This window comes from Phragmites australis, chromosome 18, assembly GCF_958298935.1.
Source record: "Phragmites australis chromosome 18, lpPhrAust1.1, whole genome shotgun sequence".
Lineage (NCBI taxonomy): Eukaryota > Viridiplantae > Streptophyta > Magnoliopsida > Poales > Poaceae > Phragmites > Phragmites australis.
Genome location: NC_084938.1, coordinates 1,848,329 through 1,873,227, shown reverse-complemented (window position 1 = coordinate 1,873,227; position 24,899 = coordinate 1,848,329). Strand labels below are relative to the sequence as shown.

At 43.7% G+C, this 24,899-nt stretch overlaps 3 protein-coding genes across 4 annotated transcripts; 1 reads left to right on the top strand and 2 right to left on the bottom strand.

Annotated features, from left to right (window-relative positions):
* Window positions 1–6,757: 6,757 nt before the first annotated feature.
* LOC133899553 (zinc finger CCCH domain-containing protein 55-like) lies at window positions 6,758–13,625 on the bottom strand. The gene is made up of 5 exons (XM_062340550.1): window positions 13,404–13,625; window positions 12,612–12,698; window positions 9,991–10,563; window positions 7,191–9,513; window positions 6,758–7,086 (listed from the first exon to the last, which is right to left on the bottom strand). The coding sequence occupies exons 3-5, from the start codon at window positions 10,464–10,466 to the stop codon at window positions 7,057–7,059; spliced, it is 2,829 nt and encodes a 942-aa protein (XP_062196534.1). The 5' UTR covers window positions 10,467–10,563; window positions 12,612–12,698; window positions 13,404–13,625; the 3' UTR covers window positions 6,758–7,056.
* A 3,067-nt stretch (window positions 13,626–16,692) lies between these two features.
* On the top strand, window positions 16,693–18,618 carry LOC133899554 (mediator of RNA polymerase II transcription subunit 21-like). 2 transcript variants are annotated; one of them, XM_062340552.1, is made up of 5 exons: window positions 16,693–17,094; window positions 17,599–17,670; window positions 17,775–17,826; window positions 17,925–18,046; window positions 18,395–18,618. In XM_062340552.1, exons 1-4 carry the CDS (start codon window positions 16,795–16,797, stop codon window positions 17,999–18,001), a joined length of 501 nt encoding a protein of 166 aa, XP_062196536.1. In that variant the 5' UTR covers window positions 16,693–16,794; the 3' UTR covers window positions 18,002–18,046; window positions 18,395–18,618. The 2 variants fall into 2 exon arrangements, with proteins under 2 accessions (XP_062196536.1, XP_062196535.1); XM_062340551.1 differs by having other exon boundaries at window positions 16,694–17,094; window positions 17,925–18,012.
* Window positions 18,619–18,779: 161 nt separating this feature from the next.
* On the bottom strand, window positions 18,780–20,342 carry LOC133899556 (major pollen allergen Ole e 10-like). The gene is made up of 4 exons (XM_062340553.1): window positions 19,495–20,342; window positions 19,337–19,368; window positions 19,000–19,231; window positions 18,780–18,912 (listed from the first exon to the last, which is right to left on the bottom strand). The coding sequence occupies exons 1-4, from the start codon at window positions 19,568–19,570 to the stop codon at window positions 18,887–18,889; spliced, it is 366 nt and encodes a 121-aa protein (XP_062196537.1). The 5' UTR covers window positions 19,571–20,342; the 3' UTR covers window positions 18,780–18,886.
* Window positions 20,343–24,899: the final 4,557 nt, after the last annotated feature.

Genomic DNA, 24,899 nt, shown 5'->3' with positions numbered 1-24,899 from the left:
CCGGCAAGCTTGTTGACCCTTCGACTTGGTTTGGAGCGGCGGCAAGGCGATTGTGCGGGAACGCTGAGACCCTTGACTTTGTGGCTCAAACTCCGAAGTGATCACGGCGGCAAGGAACCGAAAGAGAGGCTAGTGGTGAGACCTTGCTTTGGTGGCTCATCCGGGTGGAGGTCTTGTCTTTGTGACTCGGTGGCTCAAAGGCCGTGACCAGGTGCCGACCGGGAGCATATCATTTATGGAGCTCCAACGTGAACTAGGGGTGGTATTCATGCCATCGATACCATAGGAAAAAATCCTTGTGCCAAGTTTGCTCTCTTTACCTTATTTACGTTTCCGCATTTACTTACTTGCAATTTACCTTCTTAGATAGGTTGCAAGCGCTTTGATCGGTAAAGTAGACACACTAAGTAAATATAGAGCATATTTAGATAGAAATTGATATAGATTTATTTTGTATTGTTTTTTGAGCCGAAATAATTTTAAGTGTCCTAATTCACCCCCCCCCCTCTTAGAACGTCACTGATCGCTACAGATATAGATCATAATCTAAGCCCGGGCCTTATAGCTGAGTACGTGGATTTATGGACTCTTATTCAATCTGTGCACCTAGATATGAGCAACACTACTATGGACACGATCACCCGGACACATACATCTTCAGGGGAATACTCAGTTCGATCGACTTATCTTCTCTAGTTCAAGTGCGCTGAAAGGACTGAGATGGACAACATGATCTGGCGGCCCTGGGCTCCCCCCATGTAAGTTCTTCCTTTGGCTTCTCCTCCAAAGACGTATTTGGACTGCCGATCGTCTGCAACGACGAGGATGGCCGAATTGCTACTTCTGCCAACTGTGCTTGCGCAACCTCGAGATGATAGATCACTTGTTTTTGAACTGCGTAATCACACAGGAGATTTGGAACAAGGTGGCCTAGTGGGTGCGGCACTCCAGCCTTATGCCATCTCATTGGCCAGTGGGGTCATCTACGTCCTGCAGAATGGAATGGTACAAATCTCTCTCCCAAAGTGTACCGGGTCAGACTACAAAGGCACTCCGCTCGTTGTGCAGTCTCGTCATATGAACTTTATGGAAGGAGCGCAATAATCGTGTTTTCAACAAGAAAGAAAAATCTATAAGCCGTCTTGTAGCGGATCTACAAGAAGAGGCCCGGCAGTGGGTTTTGGCCAGAGCAAAAGACCTAGACCTCACTCTACCATCCTCGATCGGCCCCGAAGGCTTACCTCTCTCGGTTTTTTAGCTTCTGTTCCCTGTTTTGGTCGCTCTAGTTGCTGTTGTTTTCTTTTAAGAGTGTAATAGTTTTTCAGTATATGAGTGATTCTTAGCCACAGCCGTTGTAGCCGGATGTTTGCTGAGTGCGCCTTTTCCTGTGACGTTGCAGTATGTGTCTCACATGCAGCCTTTTCTCTCCTTCTTTATTAATAAAAGCCGTTTTCGGATCTTTCAAAAAAGATACGGTGTTGCTTGCAAATATCTTGATGAGGTTGATTTGGTCGATGGAGTTCAATTTGCGTTGTGCGGACAATTGAAATGCCTAGTAGGTATACCTCGCATAACTCTGCATTCGTCACTTCGCCTGATCGATCATGCATGAAAACAATCACGATATTGGTTCCAGAAAAAAAAATAGTCGCAATGTAAATCTCATTTAATTTCGGACATCAAACTTCAGTAAAGTAAATCTCAAAAACGATTCTCAGACATCAAAATCGTGTAAAGAAAATTGAAATGGTAACTATGCTAAGATGCGGTAATCACTAGCAGGTACCGTATGTGTGTTGTTGAAGGTGATATGTATTGGAGTCGATCATGAAAATGGTTTTATCAAATATATGTTTATGTATTTCTAAATAGTATGTTATTTTAAAAATAATTATTATTTATATTGATTAGCAAGTATATAATTTATTCATGGAACTCTTTGTGTGTATCATGATGTAATTCTAAATTGATCTTTGATCACATATCATTGTGATTATTTATAAAATCAGCACATGCATTGATTGATGATCACGTTTTACGGATCTTAGGTATAGAGATATCGAATCAATAATGTGAATATTTATGGTAGAGAATATGATGTTAGATAGACGCACCTTAAGATATTATTGTGATTGTTATTTATGATGTGATATCAGTTGTTATCTTAAATGGTGTACATGCAGGATCCTTAGATTTAATATCGTCATTGATTTCTAGAATATGTAGTGATATATTTTGAAGCTGCCAAATACTACACCGTAACTGGATAGTCATAAATGTAGTTTTCGGATTTATCATGAAATATGTCGTGGGGTGTGAGTGATCAAGATGAAATTTACCCATCGTTGATAACGGGAGAGTTACCTCTGGGCCCCTCAATGTCGTTAGATAAAAAAGAAAGTGCATGACAATACCAATGTGATTAAAGAGTTAATCACAGTTTGATGATCCACGACTTGATTGAGTGAATGTTCAAGCTATCACTAAGGGTGGCATGTATCTCGCCTTAAGCTTGACTGATATTATAGGGTGAAGGGATCGATGCATGTGTATATTAAGGTTTAACTGATATGACATTTGTGTATACTCAGAAGTCAACAATTCCTGCTAGGGATCGTTATTGATTTCAATTTGAAAAGTGTTTCTGAGTCGTAGTCGTTTGTATATGAACATAACGGGTCACATACTTAATGGGATGGAACAAGACATACGAATTGGATTTGTATATAGATTTAATTAGATTGTGATCAATGAAGAGTTAGAGTCATAAAGGGTTTTCAATGTGGGAGTCTATTAGCGAGCTCTATATAAGGAGAGAGGCATGTCGTGGGGCGTGCGGTGGTGAGCCACTCCAAAACCCTAGCCGTAATCCTCCACACAATCTTCCAAAACCCTAGCCGTGTGCGCGGTGCTAGCACATCGGCGCTCAATAATTCTACCTAGTATGTGTAGATACCATAGAGATATTACTACTATTGCATAGTTGGTCTCCTCGGCGTGTAGATCTTGGCACTGCTGTTCGGCTGGTTGAGGCCCTACTCAGCTGGTTGACATACCTGCTCGATATTGGTCGCAGAGCATGACACGACCACTCGGAGCTAGTTGAGGACGCGATAGATCTGTTCGGTGGCTGGTCAAATAGCGTGACCACCTGCTCGGAGCTTGTCGAGGAGCATGACCATATGCGTGGGGCTAGTCGTGGATCTTATCTAGAAGTTGTTCGTGGAGTTTAACATGTACGGAGTTAGATTGATCTACTCCAACTCTTGTTTCACTGCACTGCATATTGAGTGATAACGATATATGATCTCCTATTAGCATAGTTTTCTGAGTGAATACGTTAATTTTTTTTATTTTAGACTAGCGTAGCCTATCTATTCTCCACTGCAAGACCAGCAGGAGCGAAACAAGCAGCAATCACGGTTTGGTTGCCATTGTAACGCAGCAGATACAGTAAAGAGATGTGAAGAGGAAATACAGCACTACTTTGCAGGCATGTGGAAGCATTTTCTGGAGCTGGTCATATATGTAGGCCACTCATCGATTTATTTTGATTAGGATTTTAAGTTGCTCGGTTACATACTGGAATTCCAACGAGCACTTCAATATGGGCGCAATACAATGTTATGATTCCAGTCACTAAGCATTTGCTTCTTCAGTTATTGGTTGCAAACGGCTAACCCTTCCATTCCAGTGGCAAAAGAATTGGAGACTCTCTAACTGAAAACCCTCACACATTCTACCATCTGCATTATCATCAACATTTAACACGAACATAGCTTAATTGGTTAGGATCAATTTAGTGTGTGTGCGAGATCTGACTTGTACTTAAAAAATGTACTCAGGGAAACATCAGTTTTGTGTGTGTGCGAGATCTGACTTGTACTTTAAAAAATGTACTCAGGTAAACAGAACTCACAGTAATGGCAGCACTCCCTTCGTTTACAACAGCCGTCGAGGGAATTCTGTGACGGTGATCACTTCACCAAAGCCGGTAACACGGGAGACCGAGCGTTAGCTCAGATGGCAAGTCGCCAGTGTGACAAGGCCGCCGGCGTTAAGCCTTGGCCGGCGCAGGTGCTCACCTCCGAGATGGATCTCGGGTTAGGCTGAGCCTAACGTATTCCCTTTGGGAGGAAAATCTCATCGTAAAGGAATTTTTTTCCTTTTAACGTTCCAACGGTTTCCCTTCACGGTTCCTTTTAGGATGAGATTCTCAGGATCATTCCCTTCAGAACAGGATTCTCCCTCCTTTCTCATCGCGATTTCCCTCGAAGGGAAGTCGTTGAAGATGAGAGAAAATAAAGAAAATGAGAACGGAAAGAGAACGAAATGAAGAAAATATGGTTAGGGATAGTCTTAGGTACACACGTGCATGTTTATAAAATATGTGTGTTCGCACACCGAGGATATAGAGTCCTTCAAATAAGTCTTTAGCTTGCGGCTCGAGTTGCGAAGAGCAAATACAATATTACTTTGCAGGAATACGGAAGCAGTGGCTGAAGCTGGTCATATACATATAGGCCAGTCGTCGATTTATTTCAATTAGGATCTTAAGTTGTTCAGTTACAAAACATATTGGAATTCCAACGAGCACTTCAATATGGGCGCAATACAATGTAATGATTCCAGTCACTAAGCATCTGCTTCTTCAGTTATTGGGTGCTAACGGCTAACCCTTCCATTCCAGTGGCAAAAAGAAGTGGAGACTCACTGAAAACATTTACACATTCTACTATCTGCATTATCATCAAACTTTAACACAAAAATAACTCAGTTGGTTAGAGTCCTTACGGTGAAATATGCTCATAAGTCCAAAGATGAATAGTGCATGGACACCAATAGATTGTAGTGCCATATGAGGAGGATGCACTAGATAGTTCTTTTAGAAATGGGGATGAACCCCCATTTCGATTAACGAAACCAACAACACTAGATGTCTTGTTACAGCAAGGTCAGAACTGAAAACAAACAGAACAAAGATGTATAAGCATCACGCTAATTCAGCAACTACAAGGAGCAAATTGCAATCTAGGTGACGCCTACCAAAAAGACTTAGTTGCAAAAGAGCCACCACAGGTATTATATAGTAGATATGCCCCAAGAGATCTAGAACAAGATTGGGAGGAAACTCAAAAGTTTAGGGTAATTAAATGGAGACAGAGCTAAAAATTTGTTGAAGGAGTAACGAGTGTCGAATGCAACATTTTTGGTGAAGTGGGCAAATATTAGGAGACGGGAAGATTCTACTTCTAGATTGACGATCCTGAGGGAGCAATTCAGGCAAGTGAAGAAAAGTTACAGAACACAACTGATGTTTAAAGCGCCTTATGTATTGCAAGACAGAAAAGGAGGGCTCATGTTTCATCTTTGTCTTGTTCAATGTGGGCTGTACAATAGATTATTGATGGATGCCAATTAAGGTCTGAAGATTCAGGTTTGCAAGCATGGTTTTGTTTTGAACACGGTGTGTGTATGAAACGTTCATAGTGATTTGGCTTTTCAGGAACAGGAAAAAAATCAGAGCAAGACTTTGTGGTGAGACGTGCCCGATTTTTCTATAGTACAGATGGGGAAAAGATTGGTTTCTCACGAAGTCATCCGCAAACATCGGAGAATCCAAGATAAAACCGTTGCTAAGAAATCCACAGAAGCCCATAGGTAAAATGGGGAGGCTTGAAAGCCAAGCTCATTCTAACTAGGTGTTTCATGCTGCAGATAACATTGAGGTGCGAGGTGTATGTGTTTTAGCAAGTCGAGCTTAGCTAGATTGGTATGACTCCCGTCAAGGAGCTGACCTACCCGAGCTCAAACCCGGGTATGCGCATACTGGGGCGATGTCCCTTCACGGCGCGTCTCAGACCGTCACGGTGACACTGGTGGGTCCCTATGTGATCCCGCTAAGCTGTAAGAAAAAGCAGGTTCTCCTGATACGCGTGTAATTGAAATTGTTCGTTCTATGGCGGAGCTGAATGGGGTAGCAATAAAATAGCAAAGACTCCAATGATTGACTTTTTTTCTCTCATAAATAAAGCATTGCTTCATCAACTTGTTATAGTTCCCCAATCAACCCAACACAGAGGAGAGGAGAGACCACAACAGGGCAGAGGGAAAAGAAAGAATTTATCTAGGGAAGGTCCTCTATGTGGAAGGAGAGGAGGGACTGAGTGTGTTGCTGATGATGTGGTGTTGCTCCAACCTCAGTTTGGTCGCCGACTTTTCCTCCGTCAACGTCGCTAAATTTTATTACAAACTAGTCTATATGAGACATATTATCAAAAATTGACCACTTAACCTATAATCAGTTTTTCTAAAAAAATGGATATAACTAATATAAATATATTTAAAACATATTCAATATGGATCTCATTGTACTGATCTGGGCAGCGGCAGGGGAGGCCACGGCGTGGTGGGAGCGGGAAGGATTACGGTAGCTAGGTTCTGACTCCATCGTGAACCAGAGATTCGAGGCTTCGCATCGGTCGGCCCATGAAGCAGATTTTTTTTTTTGTTCGGATTTTCTTTTATTTCCTTTTCCTTTAAGATTCTACTCTGCATTCGGCGGCAGTAGTCCACAAGTTAATCTCAGTAGTTACCGGCCACAATCAGTACGCTGGTACAGAAAAAGAAAACAATCAAACTGAGAGAATAGCCAGCCACGATCAACTCAGTACAGCAGAAGGCGAGAACCCAGAGACATTTTTTGAGGCAAAGAACCCTAAGACATGATGAAATGATGAGCACAAAACACACCACAGCATGTAATTTGACTCATATTCATAGAAACGATCCACACCTTCCATAGTTCACTACAGAAAGTTCAATATTTGAATGAGTATTCTACAAAAGGTACAATTAGAAATCGGCACCATCACACTAGCAGGGGCACCATCTGTCTACCAACACACTAAACAGTGAAACTGCAGGGACAAGCTGTGACGGATTTAACCGAAGCCCCTATTTTACAGAATCCTCAATTTTTTAGCACAGATAAGGTGCTTCCGATCTTTTCAACATAAGGCAGAAGGCGCACGTCTCGATGTTATTGATAAAATGTCATGTCTTGGCATACTTGAGAACATATGCCTGCATTAAACACAGCCCGTTAGAGCACAGAAATGAGGTAAAAATGAAGTTGAGTGGACATTGGAAGAGAAGAGTAAAAGACTGATGGAGGGGGCTGAGGTTACCTGCACAAGTTTGTTTAGTTTTTCTTTAGAATAGGACATGTAGATATCAATCTTTTCTTTTGTTGGTGGGGTATTTTCCACTGTGCTTGTAACTTTGTCAACAACCTTCTTCACAATGGTTTTATGAACCTCTCTGCTCAACTGACCTTCTTTCCATGTAGGCTTAAGTGCTTCTTTCACAAAGTCAGCAAGCGCAATTTTAAACATCTTCAGTGCCTTCGAGTCCTTGCTCTTCTTATTATCACCATCTTCATGAGCCTCCGCATCACTATCTTTGGTATCTCCTTTCTTATTTTCTGAAGGCATGGTTTCATTAACCGCCGAAGCTGCAGCGGCTGCAGTCTGTGCAACTGGATGAGTTAAGAGCATAGAGCTGCCATTACTGTTACCAACAGCCATTGGTATATGAAACGTCTGGGGAGCCTGCTGCTGCTGTTCAGATGGAACAACGAGCGCAGGTTGGACCATGCCTGCTTGTTGCTGTGCCCAGGGCCACGGATTGGGTTGAACAGCTGGAGATGCAGCAGATGAAGTGACCATCAGGCTCGAATTCATATTAGGCTGTGATGATTGTAGTCCAATTGTACCAGCACTTAAACCAGCATTTCCGAAGTATTGGGCCAAAGATGCAGTAACACGTCGAACATCTTTTTCACTATTTGCTGAATTATGAAAAACAGGAGCTCCAACCATATCAGCTGAGCTGGAAGTTGGTACAAGAGATAACCCTTGCAAGGAATGGCTCTGAGTTAGCACATTTGGAGTAATTGACTGGAAATTTTGCATGTTTTGTATGCTTTGAGCACCACTGTCTTGGTTCAACCTCGGCATGTCGATTGTTATCTGACTCTGCCCAGCATGCATAGTAGTTGGAAGATCATGTGGAACTTGACCAGCAACACTGAAATTATGTCCATTATGTGCAGAGAGATTTGGCAATGCCTGCGCGCCTAGACCATAGCCATGTTGGTTGTGCACCATATGAGGAGCAACCTGCTGGCCCTGCACGCTAGGAGTTGAGTTATTTGCAGCTGCCTGGGGAACTACAAATTGCTCTTGCCTGTTTGGATGTACTGAGAAGTTGCTTTGTTGCATGTGGCTATTCAAAGGGAACGAGGATGTAACATTCTGCAATTGGTTGGCGACTGGAAGAGTTGGGGAGGCAGTAATTTGAGTAATTGCATCTTGGCTCTGAAGTATTTGGCCCAAGTTTTGCTCTCCTGTAATATTAGCAGCATGCATCCCAGTTTGCATGCTCAAATTGCCATCAGTTGCAGGAGCACTCTGACCGTCCATTGCAGATACCTTCTCATTGTTCTTGCTATCTGCACTAGTTTGGACAGGAGTCAATAACTGTGGCTGCTGTGAACCAGCAACTCCATGTTTGTTTTGCACTTGTGAATCAAAATCATCCTGAGGAATAATCTGGTACTGGCTCTCTCTGGCATCTTTTGAATGCCGGTCTTTATACTCATAGCGAGAATCATTTCTGCCAATACTTTGAGAAACAGGGTTTTCCCTGTCATCTCTGGACAAAATCTGAGAAGTTGCCTGCACAGCATTATTTTGTTCACCCCAGTTTGAGTAATTTCCTCTTGATGTATGCCCATCGCTGTAATTCAAAGTCTCATCAGGTGCACTCAGTCCCATCTGACTATTTGGAGCTTCAGTTTCCTCATGGAGATATGGACAATTTTCACCATGGCGACATCGACCTTCAGCAAAAAACTTACAGGGATTTTTATTTACCCTACGGTGCTCAGTTCTATTCCCATAGGATGAATCAGGGCCAACTCTATCATGGGCACTGGCCCTAGCCTCATCTCTCCATCCACCATGAGTGGCAGAATCATCATGAGCATATCGGCAACTAGCACCTCTGCTGCATCTCCCTTTGACAAAATTATAGCATTGTTCAGTAGACCGGTAATCCCTTCGGGCTTCAGATCTTTCCCATGTCCCATCGTTGTAATGATCTCGAGATTGCCTACTCCGTAAATAGTCATTTTGTTCTCGTGAATCCATAAATTCCTTGTTCTGATACCCATACCTTTCCCTTGGACCGGCAGGATAATGCTCTTCAAATGGCCTGTGCCTGCCATCTTCATGAAGGAACCTGCAATTCGAGCCTCTTCTGCATCTACCAGCTACAAAATCTCTACATGGCAAAGCAGGCCCTCCAGATGTTCTGCCTCTCTCAACCCTCCACTCAGATCCACGATCAGCAAAATGAGGACTTCGGCTTCTGCCTCTGCCCCACCCTCTACTCCTGCTCCTGCTCCTACTCCTGCTCCTGTTTCTACTTCTGGAACGACTTCTGTTCCTGTTAACAGAAACACACAGGTAGAAAAAAGGTGATGCTACTAAACCAAGTCTTTCGATGACATTCCAAATAATAATATTCTACTATTATAGTAGAAGTTGTGACTGACTCTTACATTAGTATACCATCTTCCAAATCAAGATTGACTAAAACTTGAGATTAGAGGTTCTTCACAGTAGAACATAAATATTCAAGACCCGGATTTTCCAACTCCTTGCTTCTAGTTCATAAAACCAGGAAGACAACACGGCGCTTGTGTACAAGTTCAGGTGGTCAGTAAGTAAACCTAATGCAGTAATATTGACCTTAACTTTATTTATTTTCTAGAATGACTTATAGTCTGTCTTGGATGGTTCCATAACAAAAGGTTCACTTAAAAATAGCCCCAAAAGATGTTGGCAGGCTATATGCAGGAAACACATAACCAAATCGCCAATACTGCATAGTCAAGAAAACTAATTACTTGTTCAACCACACCTGCGTGATCTGTTCCAAACACCACTTGGAGATGGACTGCGACTGTGCTGCCTCCATGCATCTGGATCAGAAGGCATCCTCGAAGAATAACCACGACTAAGAGATGTACCCCATCCATCACCACGTCTTCGTTCATCTGCATACCTGTTCATACCTTGGTTACCAGCTGCCTTTTCCAAACCTACCCTACCCCACTCATTATTATCATGCTCATCAGCCGTTCTAAGAGGCTGTGATCTTTCAGAGGATGCCTTAGATTGCATTTCCTTGATATCTTTATTGAACCCATCAGTATGTTCCTGCTCATGTCCAGCACTACTGTGGCGCATGGAGGTATCAGGTTTTGGGTGTAAATCTCCGCCTTTATGGTGAACATCCGTCTTGTCAGGAGGAGACTCATCTTCGCTAATCTCAACTATATCAGGAGGTTCTTTTGTGTCCCATTTGGAACGCTGCTTCCTAGAATCACCAGTCATTATAACCCTTCTTTATTATCTGATAAAATATGGATGTCAAGTAATTCCAAGTAGAAAACCTCCCTTCCTCCTTGCGCAGCAATATTCTTCTGAATCCCTGAAATAGTCAAGGAATATGTATATAGTTGCAGTGAATCAAAGAACAGACTGCTTCAACAACATAAGCTCAAGAGAGCTAACTAGTAGTAAATGAAAGGAAGATAAATCTTTAATTAATTATATGTTCTAAAATCTTATGAATCTAAATCTTCAAATCAAAACTGAAATGAAGTTGGCAAGTCAAAAACACTAAAGCCAAATAACAATATCTAATTACGAGCATATCAGGGTGCGCATTGGCAGGATGTGGCTGGCCAACTCCCAATCATGCTCCCAACCACAAGGCATATGTGTTTGGTGCTGCATTTTCATAGATCAGTTCTGTAAGTGCACTGCAATTCCTTTTTCTTTTGATTTTTTTTTTCTTTAAGACTACCATTTGCATCTTCTAAGATGCTCAATTCTGGAAGTCTATGGTACGAGGAACCAGCTGAACAGGATCGCGGGAATGACGGAGGCTGTGGGAACATAATTAGGTATGTCGGCGGTGCCAAACGTATAGAGAACACCCCACCCCCCCAGCGAGCCAAAAAAAGGGAACTTAGGAGCCCCAATATCTATAGGAATTAGGAACTTACAAAAATGTGCAATGGTAGTATAAATATTTTAGAGGGAATTGACCCCACTAACCAAGTCATTTCAGTAATTGGCCCACACACAGAGTGATGCCTGGATTTGGCACTTTCAAGGTGACAACATGCCAAGCAATGAAATTGTACATGATCGCACAGTGGGAAAGGAGCTTCATGATAAAATGCATTTTCATAAAGGGAATCATCTGACCTATGAGGATTACTTTTATACAGGAGATTCCACAACCAAGGACCCCCCATCAAAATTTGCATTTTTATTCATCAGAAGTAGTTTCCAATCAAGACACATCAACAGAAATTGTTTTTTTGCAACTTTCTCATTACAGCTCAAACAAGACATACAGCTTACAACTTACAAGTAACAGGAGGATTACATTGCACACATACTACACTTGCAAGACAGCTAATTCTACAGATTTAGTCATGCCTATCAAGAAAGCACTTTCAAGCAGAAATTGCAGAAATCTTGGGCATCAACATGTTGCATCAAAGTTTCTCCCTCAACTACAGTGTTCCAGCAGTTCTGCAAATCTTGGTGCATACTTAAGGTTCAGTTGCTACTGTCTCTGATTGCCAAGACCTTGGGAACTGACATTATTAGCATTACACTGAAGTTTCTCCCTCAGTTGTTGTGTTCCGGCGATTTCGCCAGCTTGGTGGCAATTAACAGTTCATTTGTTTCTTTAGATAATTGCTAGATAGAATCTTGAGGGCTAAACCAAAAGGGCAGTAACTCCAAAAAGTGGCATTTATATAATCCTTCCTGCATATGAGAAAGATAACTCTATCAGCTCTCATGAATTCGTTCATGTTTTCCCTCAACTACAACCATCTCTCAGCGATATTCCTAGGCACATCACCACCATAAGGTTACATAGTCTAAAGAACCCAAGTATCCAACAGCCAGTGTTCACCATTTCCCTCTAAAAGTTATACCAAAAAAACAGGATTGCTATGTTGGTAGGACAGGTATCCAATCACATTCCAACTGACAGCTAAGCAGAAGAACTCACAAGAAATCTTTGGTTTGGTTGCAAGACTTTGCGTTATTTACCACATTCAACATTTTTATCATTATTAACTGTATATATGCAGACAACTTTAAGAAAGGGGCACACGCAGTCTTTGCATTTCTTAAGGTGAAATATACTGTAGACCACGAAAGCGTGCGGACTACGTTCTGCCAACACCCAATGTGCGTCACAAATGAAGGAAGTGGAAAGAAGAACCAAAACAATAGCCAATAACAGCAAAAGTATAATGGTGTATTGGATTTACTTGGCATCTACGTATTATCCAGGAAGAGTATTTTTCTTTTAGAAGGACGGCATAGAGTGTGTTTTAAGGTGACCAATGGAACAAACTAGTAATAACCAGACCATGAAAAACAAGGACACATAGTTTGCTTGTTGAGACAGCAAGAATGAGACAGTAGAGTAACAAAAATACCAACCTGACAGTTGCGAGATGGGTCAGACTGGCACCACAGCTTTCGATCTCCAAGCAGAAATCATGAGACCTTACAGCGCTTATTTTCCATCTGACAAATAAGGCACAGAAATCAACTTATTAAAACTGAGAAAGACTTCAAATTGATCATTTTACGCCAAATAAAAACTGAAAACAGAAGGGGTATCTGATTAGGGCTACTCAAGGAGTCAAGGTAAAAAATCAGGCATATATCCATCAATCTCACCAACAACATTCAATTATGTACGTGGTGAGCGCATGTTCCATCAATCTCACTAATAATATTCACTAAGTACATGGTGAAAGACCAGTCTAGCCAAGCATGGCGCATTGAGTTCAATGGCAAACGGGTAAACTTTTAAATCACAAGCCAAGCAAAAGACTGATCTTTGCAACGCAAATATGCAACGCATAACATAACAGTAGAAAAATAGAAAAGATTTAACAACGCGCCCACGATAAGGCACCTAATCAAAGTGGTTCAAACCAGGAAGAAGGAACTCAGCCTAGGATTCGCGAATTCGAAGTGCTAGAGCACAGCAGATTACCCATACCACCTGCAGCATAAACCCCACAATAATCCAAATCCTCACCTTTGAGAACAAGAGAAGATCTCGGACACCTAGTTGTGATGCAAAATCTCCGCAAAAATCTCGGATTTGAGGAAGGAAAGACTAAAATGTCTGAAATTGGGGGCGCAGCGAAGGGAAAAGAAAAGATTCCGCGGGACAAAACGAGCAACCCGTCGAAGCAAAGCGAGGCTAGGGTTCCTTACCTCCTAGCGAAGTAACCAGTCCGAGTACGGACGGATCTCCGCGCCGCCAACGCCCGTCCAGTAGTGGGAGGAGGGGAGACGAACTGCTCGGTGGCGGCGGGCGGCGGGAGGAGCAGGAGGCGGGTGGCGTGTCGGCGGCGGTCAGCGGAGGGAGGGGAGGGGAGAGAGCGGAGGGAGGCGTGTCGATTCGTTAGGGTTTTCCCCTTTTATTTTCTTTTTTGTTTTCTGGATTATTACGAATCGAAACGAAAAGAGCGATTCCTATTCCAAGTGAAGGCACGTGCGCTATCCAACGGCCCATGCGCGCGTTGAGATGGGTGCGATAATGTCTTCTTGTTTCGGGAAATCAATATCTTTGCATCTCTTCATTAGTCACGTGGGTACATGATATAGATATCGCATGCTCTTTAAGTGATGGATGAACGTGAATGTGTAAAACGTGATGTATGTGGAACGAGATCGTCCGAAGTTAGGTGACTTTAACGAACTATCAACTGTTGATTTGAGATAAAGAAATCAGATTTTATAGTACAGTGTTATAAACAGTAAAAAAGTCACAACAGTAACTACCGAATTTGCTGTTGTTGCGGTACCTCTGCTACAGTATTCAACGTCAGATGCACTGTTCATCCTCTCACCAAACATTGTTACTCTCTGACTTCAGATCTGATGTGTGTTTATACATATGTTTAGATACTATAGTTTGTATATATTGTTAAGGCTTTAAAAAAATTGCATCTCTATTATCTATGCGTGTGCGCAAAGTTTGAACATGTAAAAACTAAATATTTGAATATGTAGAGCGTTAGAATATTGAAAGTGAATAATGTCTTACTAAATCAGAAATTTATTTTAGTAGTACAATGAGACACTTGTATAAGCGCCGTGTAAGTATATATATATATATATATATATGGGGTAGTGTAGGTCTATATAGGTCTATGAGTTTTACTGTTTAGAAAAACTACTGCTACTTGTCCATATTGTTTAAAGAAAATCGCACTTTCTTTTGCCTGTAACGGACCTGAGCTCACTCACCAGACTCGCTGCATTTGAATTGTGTCCTTTCTAGATGTTTTGAAATGAAGACAAAAAGCAGAGACCCTTAATGTGTTGGCGGTGTGGATGTATTTTCCGGCACCGCTTCCATAAAGCCCAAGAACCTAGATTTATTCATATATATATATATATATATATATATATATATATATATATATATATATATATATATATATATATATATATATATATATATATATAGCTAGAACACTGTACAAGACACATGGTGACTAAGAATTATAATTTATTTGATTCTCATCTGAGTTTACCACGTCTAAAGTTAGTTGCATTATAGATTTTTAAATAGCAATTTGATCGACTATTGTAACTATGATAAGTCACATTTTATTAACCTCCTTATCCACACGTCATATACTCAAATTTTTAACTAATTTTATTACATTTATAACTAAAAATTTCTTAGGCACACTTTTTATAACAAACTATACTGACTAAACTTAGACGCAAATAAAACATACCCTTAATCATCAAACTGAATGGTTCTAAGCAGAGGCGGAACTAGTTATTGGCCAAGCCTAGAGCTGGCCTATAAAGTTTTGGCTGGGTCTTAATTTTTTTTTATTTTCATAGTAAAATCTAATATAAATTTAGGATCAAGCCCGAGACTAAAACCTAGACTAACATGGGTCTGATTCCGCCGTGATTATGAGCTTATGATGATGATAAGTGGCCTTACCCGTCGTCTAAATTCTATGTGACTGAAAGACAGTTTTATATAACATTGTACGTAAATATGTTTGTTTTTTTTATTTTCACGGTAGAATAGTTCATCGATCTGCAGGAGAAGATAACGGCATTTTTATATATGGATTAATGCACGAATAAAAAAAATGACATGTGTTTTTGTATATCTAGTTTGGACACGTGAAAACAAAAAAGTAGATTTTCTCAAAAGGACATTTATTGTTGTAAGTATACAGATTTCTACAGGTATATTATCCTCAAAAAATACGTTCTTAGACCATACATCTACATCGTAGGGAAAAATAACACTACTATTTAAGACGTCTCTTTATCCTTTTATTTTCAACTTGACTGGGGAAGCATATTACTACAAGATATACGCTACAAACTTACGCTCCCCAGATAATGAATCAAATAATAAAATCAAATAAAAATTTGACACTAACATGGATCATCCATGGGCCAATCCGATCCCAACATGGAGAGACAGCTCGCAAGTACTAACCACTCTGTCCTCCTAGTGTTGTTGCTACCGGCGGCGGTGAGTGTTTCCTGCTTTTCGGCGACCTTTTGACCTTGCCATCGCCACCTGCGGCGACGGCGGCCTTCTTCTCCTTCTCCTGTAGCTCGTGGACCACGACGGCCATGAGCACCCGGAGCGGCGCCACGTGATTGGCCGTCTCCTACGGCCCCATTGCTGACACATCCTTCGCCACCGCCCGCCTGATCGACTCCGTCGCCCACTTCTCTCGCCCAATGCCGTGGAAATCGTGCACAAAGGCTCTAGGGGCGCCGGCGGGGCGGCAGTGCTGACATCGAGCTCACACGCCACGTCGTAGGCCTCGGACAGGAGCTTGGTGTGCTTCGCCGTGAACGGTGCCGCGTGAAAAGAGAAGTTTTGAGAAAAGTTTAGCTCACAACTTTGTCTCGAAAAGTTTGACAGAATTTTTTTTTGACAAGTTTTCTAAAAATAGAAAGTTGTGAAGGGATTTTTTTTTCAAAAATGGAAAAGTTTGGCTGCCGGAGGGCGTGCGCGCGACCTCTAATTAGGATTGGTGCTGCTAGCTTGTGACAGCGGAGGGCGTGGGAGGAGCCTCTGGTGGCTTTCTAGCATGGTTTCGCTTATTTGTCACTTTGACAAATTTAGATAGTTTCATATTTTATTAATATGAGTGACATTATAATCATATATTTTATTAATATGAGTGACATTGTAATTAAAATATCAATCTTTTGAGTGATATAAATTATTAATTTAATCCTCGCTGATGCATAGCTCGGGCAATTCAACTACTAGAATCGGAGTAACTAACAAACAAACAAGAACTAAAATGGGGGCTATTCGGATTGTAATCCAAAAAAATTTAGCCCAAATTTAAAATTTAAGAGCCATGCTTCCATCAGCCCGTACAATCGTTAATCAGAAGATTATTCCTCAAAAGGAAAAAAAATCACAAATCAGATGGACAAAAAAAAACATCTTGTGGTCTGGGACCTTCACGGCCTATTCCGGCCTGGCCCAAATAAACCTTGCACTTCTGGCCTGGTGCTGGAGACTTCTGCAACGAGAGGGAGGAAGAAGACGACGACGAGAGAGAGAGAGAGAGAAGAGAAGGGGGGATTCGCCATGGACATCATCTCGCAGCTACAGGAGCAGCTCAACGAGATGGCCATGGTGGCCGTCAACACATTCGGCACGCTGCAGCGGGACGCGCCGCCCGACCGCCTCTCCAGCAGCTACCCAGACCCGCTGAATCCCAACCCTAGCGCCCCCGACGACGGCCCCTCGAAGGCCCTGCCACAGGCGCAGCCCGGCGGGCCGCCGCCGGCGCAGGCACAGCCTCCCGCCCCGCCGCAGCCGCCCGCGCTCGACCTCACCGAGCACCCCAAGGCCATGAGCCACGCCCTGGTCCTCGCCGCCAAGAAGGTACTCCCCCCCGTCCCTTACCCCTCGGCCTCGCCACCTGCTCGACCAAATGCCCGCCGGTGGTTCTCCAATCTTTTGGTGTGAATACCGCGAGAATGTGCAGGCTGGGATCTGACGGTAGCACCGAACTTCCTAGTTAATCATGTTGTCTTAGGTTCGTGGCTGCTGCAAAGGACTAGTTTTTGCTTGTGCTTCTATGGCGTGATTCTTACAAAACCATGTCTCTACAAATGAAACTTTGTCACCGCTTACTAGTCCTTATCTCTTGTTTGTGTCAACAGCTTTTCTGAATTGTCAACAGTTTTTATATCTTACTCTATTCATATCGATTGCATATGATGCACAGCACGATTCTACTGTTTTCCTAAAAAGACCAGTATTTTTTGTGTTTGCAACTTTGCATACGTGTTTTATCCATCCTAAAAGCATAGTTGAAATGCGCTTGTAGCAATTGCTTTTCAACATTTTTCTCTCACGGGGGAAGAACTATGACCTTCTATGCAGTTTGATGCTCTTGTCGCGGCATTGCCGCTATCATCAGAAGAGGATCAGCTGAAAAGAATCCGAGACCTGCAGGTAAGTATCAGACTGTGAGATTACTTTATAAAGCAGTAACTTTTGAACGATGGGCATGATGCTAACTCCTGCAACTAAATTGTCTTTAAACTTGAAATATGCAGGCAGAGAATGAAGTTGTGGGATTGGAGCTTCAGAAACAACTTGAAGCTGCTGGTAACATGCTTCTCGCTGTTCTGAGTTCCCGCATTTACGTGAAATTCTTGCCATGATATGGCTGATTACTGATATGATGTATCTTGTTGTTGTTACAGAACTGGAGCTGAAGCAGGTTGAGGTGTTGTTTAATGAAGCAACAGACAATTGTATAAATCTGAAGAAGCCAGATTAGTAACAAAGCATGTAAGTTTGGATGGATTCCTTCAGCAATATCTCGGTACACTATCGACCATCATTTTTTTTTCTTTTTTGTTTCAAACAGTTACTGTTCGGGTTTCCAGTATGGATTATTTTGTGTCCAACAGTAGGAGCGCTGGTCACAAAAAAAAAACGACAATCTTCCTTCTATTCTACATGCTCAGCACATAGCTCATAACAGGCTTGAGCACAATTATTGTTCTTGCGATGTTATTGCATTACATGCTAGATGCACAATACAATGGACTTGAAAAGAAATGGTTTATTGATCCTCTTGGCTTTATGATCTTAAAACTCAAAATTTCCAACTGCCAACATTTATCCTGAGGAAGGTCTTCTGCTATTCTTCTAATGTTTCACATAACAGGTTTGCTTAGAGCACATTATTGTCATGAACGGATGAAGGTGGAGACATGAATGCCAGTGTAACATTTCTAGTCTTTGTGTTCTCTAATGCTCTATCAGTTAGATTTGTAAACATAAATGTCAGTTCTGTCAAATTAATTTGTGTGTGTGATATTATGAAAACACTTGCATAAAGGAATTAAAGTTTGTTGCAATGACGAATAGTTCAGAATCAATTTGATTTCATTTCTCGTGTAAATTGTGCTTGTATTCTTGTTGGATGAGACTGCTCCTTATGAGCTGCCTCTCTCTTCTGGATTTCTTACATAGAGTTTGGTTCCTAAACATTGCATAGACACAAAAGAGAATATTGATTCGAATTCTAGCAACTCAGATGCTGAAAACACACTCTCTGCTCACACATGGAAAAACAAAAACAAAAGCGAACACGCCTCGGCTCCTAAAATCTTATTTGATCAGATTCAGTGTTCAGCTGCGCTACACCCCTCCCAGCTCAAACATACTTGCAGCTGCCAAGACCTGCAACAAGAAGAGGAGTGTCAACACCCAACCATAGGCAATGGAGCACTCACAATAAGGTAAGGTACTCCCTTCGCCCCTACTTACTGGGGTCAGTGATGGTGATGAGGCCGGTGCCGTTGAAGAAGCAGTTCCAAGAGTTCCTCCCCCTGGCCTGGTAGTAGGCGTTCATCGCCACAGACGCACGCGACAGAATGCTCTCGGGATGGGTGCAGCCACCGGTGCCCTGGATCGCGCTGCAGTCACTCTCGGAGCAGGCGAACTCCAGGTTGGCCCTCAGCGCAGCCTCATCCGCTGAAGGCTTGGCGACGCACCATGTCTTTGCTGACTTCAAAGAGCAAACAGGTAACAGCAGCAGGTCATGCCGGTCTGGATGCTACATAGCAGAACAGAGTAATTAGAAGATGGTCAGGATAATATTTACCTGTCTATGACGTCTGCTTGGTGATGCTGATGCTGTTGCCGAAGACAAAATTATCGGTGTAAGATCAGCGAATAGGCGGTTAGAAATTATTGATTTCGAGCACAACTTCGTTGCGGAAAAGGAACAAATCCTTAATGAACTCATGCTATTTGAGAGACATTTACCGTCAGTGTACAGCACCAGTAGTGTGAGGGCAACAAAGAAGGCAACGGACGTGACTGTGGAGGATGCCATTTCTTTTGTTTCCTGTTCTTTTCTTTCTTGTGCAATTCTGCAACAGATGATGCAAGAAGCCCCCTCCTGTGTGTTTTTGATGCAACGGCGAGGTAGAAACACAAGGATTTTTGTCACAAGAGATGCTCACGCTGTGGTTTCGGCCTGGCCAAATTTATAGGAAGAAGGTGGTAGAGGAATGTGGAGCAGCAGCACAAAGATCGTGTTGCAGAAACGGTTGGTTTCAACGCTGCATGAATGAATCCGATTTATGCGCACATTTACTGGAATGGAAACGGCTCTGTGCGTTGCCAATTGCCATGCTGCCGTTTCATCAACAATTCAAGGATTCAGTTGATGTGACACTGAATTTCTGCCGAGTAGTGACCATCAAGTGTCTGCAAGACAACGAAAAGTTTCCAATGGGCCTGGCTCTTTCACGAACATGTTGATCGTGAGAACGGTAGAGATTTGATCGGGCCTGGTTCTTCTAGGAACAAATTAATCATGAAAATCCAATAGTGTTTAATCGACGCCGGCGGAAGCAGGGCGGCGCTGGTGTGTTTGTGTTCGGAAGTGAGGACGGAGCTGGTCGCTGATCGGGTAGCTTGGTGAGGCTGCGGCGGTCTGAGGCGGGAGATCGAGGCATCGCGGTGAGGCCATCGGCTCCGGCGGCCAACAGATAGAGGCAACGACGGCTTCACTGGCGGCTCCGACGTAAGGAGCTGCACGAGACGGAGAAGTGGCTAGCTCCAAACTACGACTCGACGTGCTCCGGCGCCGCCGAGGTGGCCTGCAAGAACGGAAGGAGGCAAGGAGGAAGAAGATAATAAAGATGGAAGAACGAGAGATAGAGAGAGAGAAGTTACCACCGGCTTCCTCGGCGGCGGCATGCGGCTGAGGTCGATATAGCCTGCCTCGCTAGCTGCTTCTCTTCTCCCGAAATGCTGGTGGGCGTTTGACGAAGCTGCGATCACTACCTTGCAGCTCCGGAGCCGCGTTGCGGCGGCGTCGAGTGAGGCTGGCACCGCCGCTTCCCAGTCTGAGATCTTGCATTTCATCTTGCGCCGCTTCCCCGTGAATGAAGGTAATAAGTATGTGACCACACCATGCTTTTATTTGTTCATAGCTAGCGTCTGACAAAACCGCCATTGCTTACTGCCACGCATCGCCATTGTTTGTTTATGGCTATTTTAGAACCAGGAGATGTCCTGGTTGAGATGCTCTCTGATTTCCATCTCTTCATTTTTTCCAATTCTCTTCTCTCTCGGCCCGCTCCACTATTTTGTTTTTCTGCCTAGTCTTATCGTCCTTTTCGATCGGTGAGAGTGGGATCTCTCAGTGCTCCACGAGTCCTGATAAGGGGCAGCAGTCATGTATTTTTGCAGCACTCGGTGCAACCGTTTGGGAACTACTACGACGACTTCGACCTGCCTAACTTCTTCCTTCACGTTTTGACTTTGACTATTTACTCGAGTTCGATTATTTCCTTGATTTGACTGTGTCCAAGGACCTGCTTTTACGACATCGATAAGATCGTCCTTGTGGAAGCTCATCTTCTTCAACCCAATGAGTTAGTTGTGCGTATAATTTTTACTCATGAGAAATATGATTTTGAAATGAAATTCATGATAAATCTAGTGGTTTTAGTGTTTACATCTAATTTATCTTGTGTTGTTTTTCTAGTAATAAATTCAAACTTAAAACTAAAAATTCGACCCAAGTAGAAAGACATTCTAAAGGTATTACATTAAGATCAAGAAAAGATTTAGAAAGTCGGCTATAACCCACACGTTATCGCTAAGCGATCACGTCACGACTACATGGACACATAGTGATGGGCTTTTTTACGAGAACAAAAATTCAAACCCTAGTTAGTAACCTTACACCTAAAGTTACTACCATCATGCTATTCCCACGTTCTCATCCGGACTTAAAACTTGTCGCATTATTCCAGCACTAGCCTAATTAGTCTAGGTTAATTTGGCTTCCGGGTAGGATTAGAGGCAGGTGATGATTTGGAGGTCTCCGGTGCCAACCGATGCTAGCCTTTGCCGAAGTTGGAGTCAGATCCAACATCCCTGCGCGCCATCCCATTCCCACCAGGAGCAAAAGATTCCTCACGTCGGCATGTGGCATAATTCCCTTTACGTCTGACGGTGGTGGACTTGTGCAAAAGAGAGGAAGGAGACGACGAGGGAGGGAGGGCTTGGCTCTTTCAGGGGCAATTTAGTTACGAAAACCTTTGAAATTTAGTCAGGCTTGGCTCTTTCAGGAATAAATTAGTCACAAAATAGTAGAAATTTCGTTAAGAAGACTATACTCAAGGATGAAGATAGTTTCTATGGATAATTTAGACTATATGCTGGCTCCACACATTTTTGACAAATGCTATTTTCCAAATCAGCAGCCGCGCAGTTGGTAAAAGCTAGGCAGCCTGACTTCCGCTCTGGCGACCGCAAAGGCGAACACGTGTGCCGCTGGCACCTCGTCGGCGACCACCGAGCTAGCTAGCCATCCCAATCCCCAAACCCACCACTTGTCATCCCTATCTCCAACCCCATCCACTTCCCATCAAGGCAACCTTGACCAATGCTCTTACTCAGCTCTCGTGCCACCAAAAAATCCAGATCTGACCTTGACCTGCTGCACGATTTCGAATCTTGTAGCTTTGAAGATGAAGACGAGGAGGAGAACTGCCACAGGAGACTCATGCGTCATGAGATTTGTGCAGTGTAGATCTGCATGATAAGGCTCCTACGGCGGATCCTGTTTTGAAATCCATGGTGATGGGCACTACCTTGCCTGAGGGATCTTGCGCCGGCGACCGTCGGTCTCAAAGATCCATGGTTAAGGAGGACTTCCCAGTACTTAGCGCCCACTCTGATGCGACCGCTTGGGAGGACAACCACCATGCCGGTTGGATGATTGTCACTCACCTGGTGGAATCTGGCCCCGGTCGGGATGTCTGGAGCCGGCTTGTGGTGTCGACAACGCTGCGGCCAGACCACGAAGGCTCTGTTGGCGAGGCAAGGTGGCAGGTCTTGAGGTGGCCACATTGGTGGCGTGGGAATCATCTTAGACGGCCTCAGCAGGAGCACCGCAGAGAGGGCGGTAGTGGTGCTCCCTCTATGTGTGACGCTGTCAATGTATAGAATAGGGGTCTCCGTTTCGAGGGCCCACACCAGCTAATACCAATTGACAAAATATTTTTTCCTAGACCAAGGTTCCATCGTGCAACCAGTCTGCCCCTTCGCGACTAGGATCCTTACCACATAAGGAGATCTCACGATCAGCCTTCACTGGTCGCGGGACAAGTACTCACCAAACCAATCCATTCTCATTAAATATTTTCTACTCAAGTGTTTTTCCTTCCCTAGGCACTCCTCCCCAGCGAACAGGTCGTGGTCGGCGCAGAGAATGGGCGTACAGGCAGACAGTTTCACAGGCACGCGTGCCAGACCGATGATAGGATAGGGCAGACCGGCTGACTAGGGTAAGGTAAGCATGGAGGTGTCCAACAAATGGGATGGGCCTGACAGCTTCATCAGGGCAAAAGGGACACATGCGATGCCCATTATAATAGCATAAGGGTGGAAGGTTTAAAGGGGATGGATCGACTGCTTTTGGACCCATTTGTAAGTTCTCCTTATCTTGTATATAAAGAGAAGAACGGGTCTAGCATGATAGGGAGGACTCATATGTAATCAGTTCATAAACATTGGTAACAAAATACATATGGCGTAGTGTTGTTATCTTTCAGGAAGCCTGAACTTGGATAACATGTGTTCTGTAGTTCATAACCAACACGCGCACACCGCAAGCGTTGTTCACGTGCCCATCGATCGATACACCCGGAATCATTGTCAGGACTAACCCTTGACAGTTGGCGTGCTAGGTAGGGGGCGCGCTTTTTGTGTTTCGGTAAGTGTTATAGATTAGATTAGGATATCTATGACCGTATCCACGACAACCGCTGAGTCTTGTTCCGAGGACCCTGGTCACCGCTAGGTGTTCATCATGGGATACAACCTAGATGAACTCGGTGTGCTCCAGGTATAGGACACCGAATCGGAGTCCGAAGGCTTCGAGGATCAACGAGAAGTTTGCATGACAGTTCATGCAACGGGGGCAGCGGAAGCTCCCGTGTTTCGGATGCCGACGATGATCCCTAGGCCACACGCCCAGAGGGAACCAGATCGGTGCCGAATATAGGGTCGCTCTGGCATAGCCCCAACCGCCACATCGTCGCCCAGAGTAGTCACCGTAGAGGACGCGATCCTTGGCAGCGGTGTCACCAAGACTGTCACACCGCACAAATGCCAAGGGCTCCTCCCTCGCGATATGTTGTCACTCCGCGCTCGACCGCTCAACTATGAGGTCATGATTCCTGCATAGAATCTGCGGACCGTGCGAATTCTTCTTAGCCACCCACTGGTAGCAGTACCGGAGGGTTCTCTGTTAGCGCCATGGTTGCATGACCTCAGCCAGAGCCATCAGCCAGGCAAGATCCCCAAACAAGTAAGAGGGTACCTTAAAACTAATCAGTTATGGGGTCTTTTATGCAGGGTCACCCTAAGGACAGGAAAAAGGGTCTTCCGCTCTTCAAGTTTCTAATAGAAAGAACGACCACTTCTGACGGATACCAGGAACGAAGCCAGCCTTCCAGGATCTCAATAGGTGACCCTTTTCTCCTCCTGTACTGACCACTCCTCGACTAGATGAGGAGTCGTTTCCCTATATAGATCACGAGAGCGGTACCGGTCATCGAGTGGTGAGGGTTTTCTATGACCAGAGATGAATAGGCACAGGACCACGCATGTCGATAGACCGTGCACGTTGAATGGACTGGGGGCTGGAGCGATCTCGACCCCATAAGCCAGCGACACCTTCAGGAACACATTTCAATTATATTATTATGTCACCAAACAGTGTTGCAGAGTATGAGGGTCTCTTATATGGAATACAAGCAGCATCCGCACGTGGAGTAAAACGCCCACTAGTGATGAGAAACTCGGTACTGGCTGTAAGTCGGGTGCAGAGGGTTTCCTGTGCTCGGACTGGACGATGGCAACATACCTCTCTGAAGTGAGAAAGTTAGAGCGATGCTCCTTTGGTTTTGAAGTATAGCACATCCCTCGTAAGGACAACTTCCTAGCCGATGAGCTGGCCTGTCTTGCCTCTTCTTACGCATATGTCCCGGTCGAAGTCTTTGAAAAAAGATTCACACGACCACCTTCAGTGTTGTCGACCTCGGGTGACTATCATGCAATCACCCTGCTCAATTCGGGTATTACCTGGATGGATCAGATCTTAGACTACTTTTAGAATTAAGTAGTCCCTGATGACG

Bases quoted from the DNA above. Each gene is read 5' to 3' on its own strand.
- LOC133899553 (XM_062340550.1), bottom strand. From the start codon at position 10,466: ATGACTGGTGATTCTAGGAAGCAGCGTTCCAAATGGGACACAAAAGAA. The intron at 9,514-9,990 runs GTGTGGTTGAAC...TTCTGTTAACAG, and splicing joins GTTTGGAACAGATCACGCAG to GAACAGAAGTCGTTCCAGAA. The intron at 7,087-7,190 runs GTAACCTCAGCC...TGTTTAATGCAG, and splicing joins AACTAAACAAACTTGTGCAG to GCATATGTTCTCAAGTATGC.
- LOC133899554 (XM_062340552.1), top strand. From the start codon at position 16,795: ATGGACATCATCTCGCAGCTACAGGAGCAGCTCAACGAGATGGCCATG. The intron at 17,095-17,598 runs GTACTCCCCCCC...CCTTCTATGCAG, and splicing joins TGGTCCTCGCCGCCAAGAAG to TTTGATGCTCTTGTCGCGGC. The intron at 17,827-17,924 runs GTAACATGCTTC...TTGTTGTTACAG, and splicing joins GAAACAACTTGAAGCTGCTG to AACTGGAGCTGAAGCAGGTT.
- LOC133899556 (XM_062340553.1), bottom strand. From the start codon at position 19,570: ATGGCATCCTCCACAGTCACGTCCGTTGCCTTCTTTGTTGCCCTCACA. The intron at 19,369-19,494 runs GTCTCTCAAATA...CTTCGGCAACAG, and splicing joins GCTGTACACTGACGGTAAAT to CATCAGCATCACCAAGCAGA. The intron at 18,913-18,999 runs GTAAGTAGGGGC...TTCTTGTTGCAG, and splicing joins CATCACCATCACTGACCCCA to GTCTTGGCAGCTGCAAGTAT.